Genomic DNA, 12,272 nt, shown 5'->3' with positions numbered 1-12,272 from the left:
ATTTTTATTACATAAACCAGATAAAGGTGAATGTACAATTCTGAATGTCACGGTCAGAAAGTGCTGACACATAACTTGAATGTGAAAGACACACACTAATTTATTCTGGTAATACAAATGCAATAGATATTCATATTTTCAGTAGTATTCATCCCTGCACTTTCCACCCTGACTCAAATGGACCAAACACAGAGTAAAATAAGTTTTCCTAAGTGCTTATGGCAGGTTGCATGATTATATTTAAAATTTAGCTAAAAAGAACACACCTATATTCTCTAGTTTAACTATTTAGGTCAGGGGCATTTTGAAACTTATACAAAGCAGACGGTTAAAAACAACCTGACAATAAAGTGAACCATTCGAAATGTTGCATTTGACATAGTTACTTACTTAGAACCACAATGTGAGGGTTTGAACTGGCAACCCTCTGGTTAGTGTACAAATGCTCAACTAACTGCAGCAGTTATTGTAGATAAGAATATAGTATCTATACTAACATAATATGTGGCTATATGTTGTCCTTGTTTCAATCAAAGTTAATAATTTCTATAAGAACAGCCGGTAAGAACAACTAAAACAAATCAATAGACATTTTAAACTGTTGTTGTGTCCTTGGACTTTGTGTCTGTATTGAGATAATGGAACACACAAAAAGGTTGAAAACTCATGTCTTAATGTAAATATTTACAATTTGTAGCCATTTAATTAAACTTTACGTCATGGGTTGAAAGTGCTGACAAATGGGTTAAACCTGTGAATGTGAAACAAGCACAGTCATAAACAAGGGAAATGCAAATGTCAACCGCCGTTCAGGCTTGAACAAGCACTTCACTGGAACTTGCACTCACTTTCTGGAGGAGAATCTGTCACCTGTTTGTCACATGGAAACGTTAGGGCTTTGCCTGTGATGTCAAGCATTGAACTGATCTTTCATGTATTCAAAAGTGTTTTTTATTGCAAAAAAAAACTTAACTCAAAATGTGATGTAATCAGTAAAACAGTATATAACTTTTTAAAGTTACATACAGTTTTACTTGTAATTAATATATTTAAGTTTTTAAATATACCAAAATAAATACATGATATTATAATCAGGTTGTTTGCTTTTGCACTGAACATTGCACATGAATCCTTACAGCTTGCATCTCCACAAACCTGACTCGGACTTGACCTGGAGGAGCCTCCTCCTGCTTGTCTCCAGTTCTTTTGGCACAGTATGCTGCTTTAAGATGTATTGTATTCGCTGTTGGATTATTTTAAGGGACATGTAATATAGTTCCCACTATGTTTGAAAATAAATTATTATATTTTATATTTTTTGTTTCCAACATTGACCTATAAAGTACATGTCCTACTTTCTTGCTTATACATAACTTTTAAAAAGCTGTTGTACTTTAAATTGGAGAGTCCAAACTTTCAAAAAATAAAGAGCCAAAACGCTGATGAAACACACAATTAAACTAAACAAGGCAATAGAAAAGGGCTCAATATTGAATTGTGTATTTAGCAGAGGCTAGAGTGACTTTGATTCGGGTGTAAAACTTCAATGGGATTCACTAAATGTTTGATATTATGATTATAAAAATACATTCATTCACCAGACAGACTGAGGGCCACATTTGGCCTGTGAGCAGCAGTTTATGTATCAAATAATATTTAAATCTGTCTTTTTGCAGTGGAAGGGGCAGGTTGGAGAAGGAGTCTTGATATGCATGACAACAGTTGGTCAGGGTTTGAACTGGCTACCTTTCAGTTTGTGGGCCAACCATCAACAGCACCTTATTGGGCAGGACTGTCTCCAGTGCATAAACAACAACCTTTACATCATGGTTTGAAAGAACTGCCAAATGAGTTATACTTGTGAATGTGAAAGTTGCACATTCATTTACACTGGAAATGCAAATGTCAACAGATGTTTAATAAATATACTCAACGAAAGGTTAATGAGAATTTTACCCTGCACTTTCCGTCCTGATGCAAAGTGAGAAGAGCAGAGCTGAGTCAGGACTTCTGAGCAGATGCAGCTCAAGATGAGTCATATTTCATATTTCACTGAGACTTTGTGATGTGTCTTTGTGAGTATATAAACACAGGTGGGTGTGTGAGTAGTGAAACACCTGAGTAAAGTTTTCAAGAAATTGTACTTCTAGTAACGATTGCGCACCATTTGTGGGCATTCTGTGTTCTCTTTCCAGTATAAAATACTTTATGACATAGAAAAGCAGTTCAAATATTAGCTAAATTTAGATTCAATTTAATAGACATTGGTTTGCCCTATTTTGGGTTAGTCCTTGTTAAGAACTAGTACAATGGTGTATAGATCTACACAACTATAAAGCAGGTTGAGATGAACTTTAGACATGGAATAGTTTGTTTTTAGACTTTTAGGCTGTGAAAACTTTGAGAACCACTGACACGCCAAGCATTTTCATTATGTACAATCACCATCAGTAGACCTTGTTGGTAGAACATGGCCTGTATGTGGAAAATGCACGCTTTGCATGTCCACACAAGAAGGTATTAACCTCCCAACCAGTGTTTAAAAATGTGGCCCCACATGTGGGTGATACAACATTATTAACACCATTTATATCAGACAAATTGCCTTTTTTCCCAATCATATGTTTGAGTTTTTAACTGTTTAAGTTGCACCATTTATGAACTTGATGGAGTGACTCTGAGCAGAAAAAGCTCTGTGGTCCCATTCTCTGCATGACACTGGCCCCAGAGGCCCCCGGGTGGGGCCCCCAGGTGTCATACATAACAAAAGCGTTGTTACTGTCACATTAGCTGAACTGGACTTCACATCCACCGCTCGGCGCTGCCGCTTTAAGAGCCCAGGCCCGTGACCACACGCTCTGGAGCCGGAGCCGGAGCGGAGGCGGGGGGGCGGATGCGAGCCGGAATGATCCCGAGGAAGACAAGGAGGATGCCCTGGATGAGAGCGCCACTGTCCCCGCTGTCCCCTCCCCGTTCCCCGGCCCTGTGTGCGCTGCGCCAGTGAGCTCCATGATCCGGGCCGCTGCTGGGACGGTGGTGGTGGCCCACAGGATGCCGTCCTCGACGCGGCGGCGGCGGAGCGGCTGCTGGATCGCCTGGTGCCAAGCGCTGCTGCTCGGCGTGTCTGCGCTGGTCATTGTGGCCGAACGGAGCGCTCGTAAGTGGGCAAACCTCGCTCGATTCACCGCGACAGAAGCGGCCAAACACCGCGGTCTGACGGGAAGGGCTGACATCATGCTAGCCCCGTACCACAGAGCTAACGGGCTCGTGGGTCTGATGTTTGATGCTAGCTTACCTCGACAGCAGAGGCTAAAAGGTTAATTAAAGCTCACGACAATTGACCTAAAATGCCCCCATCACTCCAGCCTCTTCACACATTTAAACACTTTTAGTTTTCGTTGCCCATTTATGTGAGTTTAATCATCCCTGGTCATTGTTCCCAGATGACGAGCTCCTTCTGTCATCGTCCTGTAGCTTCAGTGTGGACAGTCAGAGCCCCTTCGCCCTTGACTCACACACAGAGGTTTAACATGTTTACTGTCATTCCCATTTGACCGTGGCTCTGTGGGGCTCTGCGGGGGTCTGTGGGGATCTGCGAGGGTCTCTGGAGGTCTGTGGGGCTCTGCGGGGGTCTGTGGTGGTCTATGGTGGTCTGTGGGGCTCTGCGGGGGTCTGTGGTGGTCTGCGGGGGTCTGTGGGGGTCTGTGGAGGTCTGTGGGGCTCTGCGGGGGTCTGTGCGGCTGTAAACGCGGCGGACTGGGGCCGGTGCAGTGGCCTGAGTCAGCAGCAGATCAATGGGACAAGAGAAGGACAAAGAGGAGGTGGACAGTGTCACCTTGTCTACATGTATTATGCAATAGGACTATAAACGTTCATTCATTCCATTATTCTTTTATACACATACATCAGACTTCCTGTTCTGCAGCAAAAGACAGAAAGCATCCAGAGGTCACAGCAGGAGCAGAGTCTGGGGAGAAATGTTGAAGCAATGACCTCTGACCTGTGAACCTTGATCTAGTGTTCGGAGTGTGATCCCTGATGGTGTCAAGGCGCCAGTGCAGGGGACACAGGAAGTAAAGCCCGTCGTTACATACGCGTTACATCGGGACAGCGCCGTGCACATGTCGGTTCATATATTGTACCGTTTTGTGATTAATAATTTGAGTAGAAAGGCAATTAATTACTATGCACTGAAGGCAAGGCACTATTTTTAAAGAATGAATCACCCCAGAAGAAATTGGACTGATTGTGAACCTGTTGGTAGTTCTATAAACTTAATACAATAAAGATTAGACGAGAAATAGGATCAGTAATAACAGAAATATTGTCATGAACCTGGTCAAAACCTCTGTATTTTCAGTGTTCAGCAGCACATTTCCCATATACCTATTCTAAGCCATTACGTCATGTGCTGGCAGCCTGTTCATCGATTTTACAATTACCAAGATAAAATGGGAAAAGATTGAACTTTATTGATGTCACACAGTGGAGTAATTCCGATGCTATGTTATCGTGTTATCAGCTATTCACACGCAAGGCACGTTACAAAAAGTGACTGTACAAAAGTGTTATGTTGCTTTTTAAATGACAAAACGGTATATCTTCTTTGCAGCTTTTGATACATTTCTTATTTTAGGCGATATACTTTTCTTCAAAACAGCAGATTTGACCATAATAACACAGTATAAAAGTATATTTATTTTGATTTTTTCTCATCAGTCTTTTGTTTTTATTTACTTTCCTTTCACCAATCTGACCTTTTGATTACACGTATCCAGGTAAAAGTAGTTTGCATAACGACGGGTAAAGTGTAGCATCTTTTTGTAATAGAAAAGTAATTAAACGGTTATAAATAGAGGCAAAATTTATTCTATGTGTCAGACTTGAACCTGCGCCATGACATTTACATGCACTTTTCATTGTCAATTCAGCATCTGACTAAAATGATCGAGAGAATAAAAACATTTGGGATGGATTTCGTTGTAAAATAACCCGTATTCCTCCCTCTCCTCCTCTCTTTCCTCCTCTCTTTCCTCCTTGTGTGTGGTTAGTGATCTACTGCATGGGCTTCTACCTGTGGAATGAGGAGAGCCAGTGGGCCGGCCTGACGCTGGGCCTGTTCCTGCCCGGCACCGCGGTCCAGCTGCTCAGTATGAAGTGGTACTACGACGACGGGGACAACCGCCGCTGCTACCTCTCCGTCATACACATACTGCACCTGGGAATATTCAAGAGGTAAAATACACAATACAAGAATACCACTGTAAGAAGTATGACCATGCGGTAAAAGGAAAGAAATGTGTGTCGCGTATAAATTATATTATAGTGCAAACATGTGTTGATTTGTCAGTGATTATCTTTTCACTTAGTTTATTAGTCAATCCTACTGTCCATTGAGAGTTTTGAAATATATTTTAACTCGATAAAGGTAAAAATATGCTGACTGAAGGCTTCTAGATAGAGAATATTCAAAAATTAGATGTTCTATTGATTAAAAGAAAAAAATAATGATTCGCTGCTGTCTTTGTTTTAAAACTTCTTTATAGTTTTAAAAGCCTGTATAGTCCAGATCACAACTAGCAATAATTAAAATAGTCAAACAATTAGTTGAATAGCTGAATAGTCAGGATAATTCCGAACTGGTGCAGTCATATATTGTTTTGTACTTTATGTTGCTTTTCCCTAGAGTCCAAATTGAATTTAAAAATCTGGAATATTCTGAACAGGAAATGATGATATCATTCTTTACTTTTAATTGTTAAATGATACAGAGTGAAGAAGTGAATAATGTGTATTTAGCAAAAACAAAAATACATACAATTTACTTTGAATACGATTGAATGGACAACAATTTCATTTTAACACACTTCATTTGTAAAAAAAAAAAAAAACACGCAAAAGACCAACATTCTGAACTCCAGTCTCAGTCAGGAAAGAGTTGGTAATTTTGAACGATTCCTCACCCCTCGTGTGTGTGTCTCCCCCTGGTGGCAGGCTGTGGGACTGCATGCGCTCCGTGCTGCACATGCAGGACTCGGTGGCTGACCTGGGAGCAGCGGTGATGCAGCAGGCGGACGTGGCTGCCCTCTGGCTCCTGGAGGCTCTGGTCCTGACACTGCCTCAGAGTCTGCTCCAGGCTTATGTGGTGGTGTCGACCGACGTGGGCATCATGTCTCCAGGTGTTTATCCAACTCCTTTTATTACAGTGGAATAAGGGCAGCAGTTTGATAAGTTAACGTGCGTTTCATTCAAACATAAGATAAGATAAGATAGTCCTTTATTGTCCACACATGGGGAAATTTCATTTTTGCAACGCAGGTAGAAGAACTCTTATAAACAAAAACTCCTATAGACAAAACCTCTCATTTCCTAATAAGGAATGGAGGTATCATAGTTATCATGATTATATTTAAGATTTGTTATAATAAGCTGTGTAATGTATAATGGGCTCTGTCATAATGCTGTTTCCTGATCGCAAAACACCCATAGTTTGTTCTGTTTCATTCACACTTTTGAGCAGAGTTGAATATTTAATCTCCCCTTGAAACTTCACCACCACCAAACTCATTCAAATTAGTTTCAGTTCACTATCTAAATCACTTTCCACCCTTAACTCTTAACAGTACAAAACAAAGGTATGAGATCAACGCAAAGTATCTGAACAGAACAAGCCCATTCCTAAAGTGTGTCCCCCCCATGTTCTCCCTCGTCTCTCTCCCCCAGTGGCGTTCTGCTGTGGGCTGTGTGTGCTGTCCCTCTCCTGGGCTCTGGTCCTCTTCAGCAGGGCCTGTTGCCTCATCAGACCGGGGCACTTGGCCATGCCCCCGGCCGCTCTGCTCTGTCAGCTGCTCTGGAGGTTTGGCATGATCGCAGCCAGAGTCACCTGCCTCATGTTCTTCGCCCGCGTCTTCAGCTGGTGGGTCTGCGGAGTGGCAGGTGAGCGCTGAAGGGTCCGCGGACACGGTACTGGGCGGAGGGGTCTGAAAGTGTTTTGAGTGACCTGTACTGGGCTGTTTGAAGGGTCTGAAGTAGGTACTGGACAAGTTACTACCTCCCACCCAAAGGGGGTCTAGTCTTCATCGCTCCAGTCTAGCTGAGGAGGAGCTACGCACACAAGATTATTATATTAAAAGAGAACGCAGACAACAACAAGACGGCAAAAAGCAGATATAAACAGATAATAATAATAGTTTCTGTGTATAAAAGTGGCCCTGCGACGAGTTGGCCGCTGTCCAGGATGTACCCCGCCTAAGGCCCGAAGTCAATGGGATAGGCTCCAGTCACCCGCGACCCCGAAAGGGAACAAGCGGTAGAAAATGGATGGATGGATAGAATAATAGTTTCTCACCAAACACTGACCTGATCTCGTGCTAAACCGCCACATTTAATCACAAAATGCATCAACTGTTTCCTGTTTATTGATGCACTGCAGTCACGTCAAAATATTTTACTTCCAGTGCGTAATGCAACAAACATTATTTCAACACATGATATAAAGAGACGAGAAAACATTAAATGAATGCATAAAAAAGCTGGTGATTAAGTGGAAGTTGTTTCTCGTTTACTTTGGCTTTAGCTTCACATCTCAACCTGAAATGACTAAACGTCTTGTTGTGAATTGCTGAGATCGGTCTTATATTAAAACAAATTATAATTCAGGTACAGTTTGGATATTTATTTAGAAAACATTGATGTTTGGGTGAAGTCAGCTGCTCGCATGATGAAGAGCTCCAAGTTGATCCGGTCTGTGGGACCAGGGCCAGTCAGAAAGCTGTGTTAGAATGTGGTTTCTAAGTCATCTAAAAACACACAGTTGTGTTCTGTTTCATTCACATGTTTGAGGAGACTTAAATAAGTACCGTAATGTCCCTTTTTCTTTGTCCTTCACCTTCACCAAACTCATTCAAATTAGTTTCAGTTCACAGATAATCAACTGAATTGACATAACCCTAAAATTACTTGTTTTCCACCCTTAACTCTAACCTTACAAAACAAAAGTATAAGATCAATGCTTAAGCATCCAAAAGTAAAAACATTTTCCCAACCTTGATTCAATGAAGCCCATTGCAAAGGTTATTCCTTTCAACTGCCTAAGGAAAAAACAGGAGCGACTCCCTTCGTGTCCCTTCACTGAACTTATTCTGCTGAAAATGCTAATGCAACTCATTTCTAAAAGAAACATTTGGGCAGACCAGCTGGTTGTTGTCCTAATATGTGTGTCAGGCTGTTGTGTGGAATGTGACCTGAATGTGAGTTTAACCTAACCTAAAGGTTTCACACTACTGCCACCAGGGGGTGTGTTTACAGTTTCAAAGTGTCTGTTAAAATGAAAGTTTGTGTTGTTTATATTTATGTTATGTCCTTGTTTCCCCTGAAGGTTTCCACTGGCTGACCGCCTCCTTCTGGCTGGTGTCTCAGCAGCCGGACATCAGCACGGGCCCCTGGTGCTGGAGGGGCTTTAACGCTGTGCTGGGCCTGGTGCACATCTTCCTCTTCCTCAATGTGAAGGACGGGCCCTCGCGCTTCCGCATGGCCAGCTTTTATGCTGTATGGACAGTAACCATTCAGTTTATTCATTCAGATCTAGCCTTATGTACATCTGCTACACGTGCCCTATTCTGCAAACGCTTTCAAGTGGACGTGCATAATTATACCAGTCAATAAGGGCGGTCACAATTCTATAGATTTTTTGTGCTTTTATGATGTAACTAGATCTATTCACTGTTCATGCTTCACTGTTATTGGTTAAATTCACATGTCACTCACTCATGCATGCATGGAGGAGAGTGAGTGGGTGTGTCTGTGTCTCTGGGTGTGTCTCTGGATGTGTCTTTGGGCGTGTCTCTGGATGTGTCTCTGGACGTGTCTCTGGACGTGTCTCTGGACGTGTCTCTGGGTGTTTCTCTGGATTTGTCTCTGTGTGTTCCTCTAGATGTGTCTCTGGATGTGTCTCTGGGTCTGTCTCTCCCGGTTCTCAAACTGTGGGTGATGGTCCAAAAAGGGTCAGAGAGACTTTAAGCACAGTACAGTTTGTTTGGCTTATTTTGAAGTCTAAATCTGTCACCGTTAAATACATTTTTTGTTTAGAAAAATACAGAAGTGGTTGCAATTTGGTCTCGATGGGCTTGGCCTTGGTCTATGTCTTGTCTCTGTCTTAACCTTTAAAAGTCTTGAACTTGTCTTGACCTTGACCCTAAACGATCTGGGTCTTTTATTAGTGTGGTCTTGATTAAAACATTAGTAACTACAACATAGTGGACTTATGCATTATCATCCATCACTGCAAACTGACGGCTCAGCACAGAGAAACATAATTCTCAACCATCAATTTGAGTTAGTATCAGTTCTTCTTAAAGCAATTCAAAGAGTTTTTTTAATGTATTTTTTGGCATTGCGGTTATCTGTGCATATGCTTTGCCACTGCATCGTTCTTTTGCTCTACTTTTACCGTACTGTACATAGATGTCTCCCTGACTCCATGTGCCGGACATAGGAACACTCTGTATACGTCCTCAAAGTCACCCTGTGGTCCTCTGTGTGCTGTGGGCTGATGGATGCTTGTTGTGTCACAGTTTATGCTGGTGGAGAATGCCACTCTGGTGCTGGCAGCGTCCGATTTCCTCAGTGAAGCCTCGTGGGACAACATGACCCTCCCCACAACGGTCCTCTGCAGCTTCCTCCTGGGTGAGTCCCTAAATGTGCACACACATCCAATATCAATCTAATGATAACAAACACGTCAAGTACAAATCAGTCGACTAGAATGATCAGAGAACCCAATAATTAGAGCTACCGTACTTTCCGGATTATAAATCGCTCTCGAGTATAAGTCGCACAAGCCAAAAAATGTGTAATAGAGAAGAAAAAAACATATGTAAGTCGCACTGGAGTATAAGTCGCACCAGCCAAAAAATGTGTAATAGAGAAGAAAAAAACATATATAAGTCGCACTGGAGTATAAGTCGCATTTTTGGGGGAAATTATTTGATAAAATCCAAGACCAAGAACATCTTGAAATGCAATTCAAAATAATAGCTTAGCATACATACACCTGTTCACCATGTTGTTCGTTCTCTAACGTAACACCTTCAGCTTCATGATGCACAGAAAACAAACTGTCGTAAGTGTCTGGTATATTAGCATAACATATTAACAGTTGTTCAGAAAACTATAGCATAAAGAACATGCCAACAAGTTTACCAAAGCATCAGTATTACCCCAAGTTCCTCTGTGTCGCTTCTAAACAGCAGCGCCCGCGGTCTGTTCTTCAACACCACATAAAAGGCACATCAAAAGCACATGCATCCACACAGAGTTCAGTTCACAGTCGTGCGCTGAAGAGAAAGCTGCGTTCATGCCTCATCGTCCTTGTGGAAGACTTTGGTTTGGTTCCAGGTTTAGTTCCAGGATTAGCCTCAGTTTAGTCCCGATTTTGATGCAGTGTTTGCGAAAGTGTGAGTAGTTTTGACAAGTTCTGATTTTACTTCTACATACATAACTGCACTTGTTACTCAGTTAATCGCAACCTCGGTGTCACTTCTAAACAACTCTGCAAACTCCGGAGGTAGAGGAAGTTCTTCTTTGATTCTTCTTCTGCGTCACTTAGAGCCTTGAGTGCCCTCTTGCGGTTGTCATGTGAAATGCGGCTGCCAGTGGGAAAATAACAAATAATATCACATATAAGTCGCTCCGAAGTATAAGTCGCATCCCGGCCAAAGCTATTTATAAATGTGCAATTTATAATCCGGAAAGTACGGTAATTGTGTAACTGTTGTGTTGGTACAATTAATTTTGCAACACCTTTTTTGCATAATTTTCCTCGTCAAAACCTGCTCAAGTGCAAAAAATCAGAACAAAAACATTGGATTATGTGTTGAAACCATGACAATGTTACTGTCTTAGCCTCATGTTACTCAAGTAAAAGTAACTGTGTATGTAACAGCATTTAAGTGACTGTGAATGGCTAAAGTACATTTCTTTTACGTTCCAGGTGGCATCTCGCTCCTCGTCTACTACCGCTTCCTCCACCCCAAGTCCACGGAGATCTCCCAGGGCCGCCTGCGCCACCACATGGGCAGCACGTGCATCGAGCAGGGGGACTCGTCCTTCTCTCTGGGGGACAAGAGCCTACCTCCCCCCTCCATCCAGAATCACGGGAGCTTCTCTCTTTCGGGTGTGGCTGGCACTCTCTTCCAGCACCCGGGCTCCTGCGGGGTCAAACCCAGCAGCTCGTGCCCGTGCTACCACCACCACTGGCTCCTCATCCGCCTGGCGCTCAAAACCGGAGACCTGGGTAAAATCAACAGAGCGTACGGCGCGGGAGGAGCGGCGGCCATTTTGGATTTGGAAGAGTACAACCATTTTAAAAGCAACGAGGGTCTCACGATCACGGCGGGAGGGACGTGCGAGGGGATTTCCATGTCCGAGTCTAACGAAAAAGGCATCGCGCCGCTGTCGGACTGCAAAGATGAGTTTCAAAGCGTGAGCGAGCCTTCTTCCACCGGACGGGAGGACAGCTTGGAGATGGAGAGCCCAATGGAAACGCCGACGTCGGATTTCAAACGGAGCTCGCCGGAAGGGAAATCCGTTTTTGGAGACAGTCCGGAGCCGTACTTTTGCCCGACGGAATCGAGTTCTACGTTATACTTCAGCGCGGATCCGCAGTCCCCGAGCAGCGCCAGTAACCCGCGCTTGGACAGGGGGGGAGGGAGCCTGGAGGCGGTGCACCTGAACTCCGTCCCCAGCGACCCGGCTCTTCACAGGGATGTGCGCTGTCTGATGGGGAGGGGGGTGGGACCGCGCTGCACCTCTTCCCCCAAACTGGACTCGGGGGCGTTGATGGAGTCCAGTGTCCCTCACCTGTCCGGACCACGCGGGCAGCTCATAATGTCCCACAGAGACCCGGACGAGACGTTTTAGGCTGGAAGGTTAGGGCTGCATCAAATGAAATGTACATAATTCATAATTATATTCAACAACATATTCAAAAATAGCGATATACATTTTTTGTGTAATTTCCGTCAAAGGACCTATGCAAAAAAAACAAAAAAAAACGTTCCCTTATCAAAGTTCATACATTCACACACATTTTTCTGTAATCCTGAATGTTTACTCTGGCTAGGGCAGAGCTTCTCAAAGTGGGGGGCACGCCCGTTTGGGGAGTAGCAGAGCCGTGCCACGTTTGCAGAAATGTGTCCACATCTCGCGGGACAGACGTGTTTAGAGCAACAGATAAACGCAGAGGAGTGGGTCAGCCTGCCTCTGTCCCTCCT

The 12,272-nt window shown here is 43.3% G+C and overlaps 1 protein-coding gene across 1 annotated transcript; it reads left to right on the top strand.

Moving 5' to 3' along the window:
* Window positions 1-2,866: 2,866 nt before the first annotated feature.
* xkr5a (XK related 5a) lies at window positions 2,867-11,951 on the top strand. The gene is made up of 7 exons (XM_072446617.1): window positions 2,867-3,157; window positions 5,052-5,235; window positions 5,995-6,179; window positions 6,724-6,936; window positions 8,378-8,547; window positions 9,573-9,684; window positions 10,991-11,951. Exons 1-7 carry the CDS (start codon window positions 3,010-3,012, stop codon window positions 11,917-11,919), a joined length of 1,941 nt encoding a protein of 646 aa, XP_072302718.1. The 5' UTR covers window positions 2,867-3,009; the 3' UTR covers window positions 11,920-11,951.
* Window positions 11,952-12,272: the final 321 nt, after the last annotated feature.

Source organism: Eucyclogobius newberryi, unplaced genomic scaffold (genome assembly GCF_026437365.1).
Source record: "Eucyclogobius newberryi isolate DKJ021-1_F unplaced genomic scaffold, fEucNew1.0.hap1 SCAF_1, whole genome shotgun sequence".
Classification (NCBI taxonomy): Eukaryota; Metazoa; Chordata; class Actinopteri; order Gobiiformes; family Gobiidae; genus Eucyclogobius; species Eucyclogobius newberryi.
The sequence above is the reverse complement of the archived record's forward strand: the minus strand, read 5'-3'. Positions and strand labels throughout refer to the sequence as shown.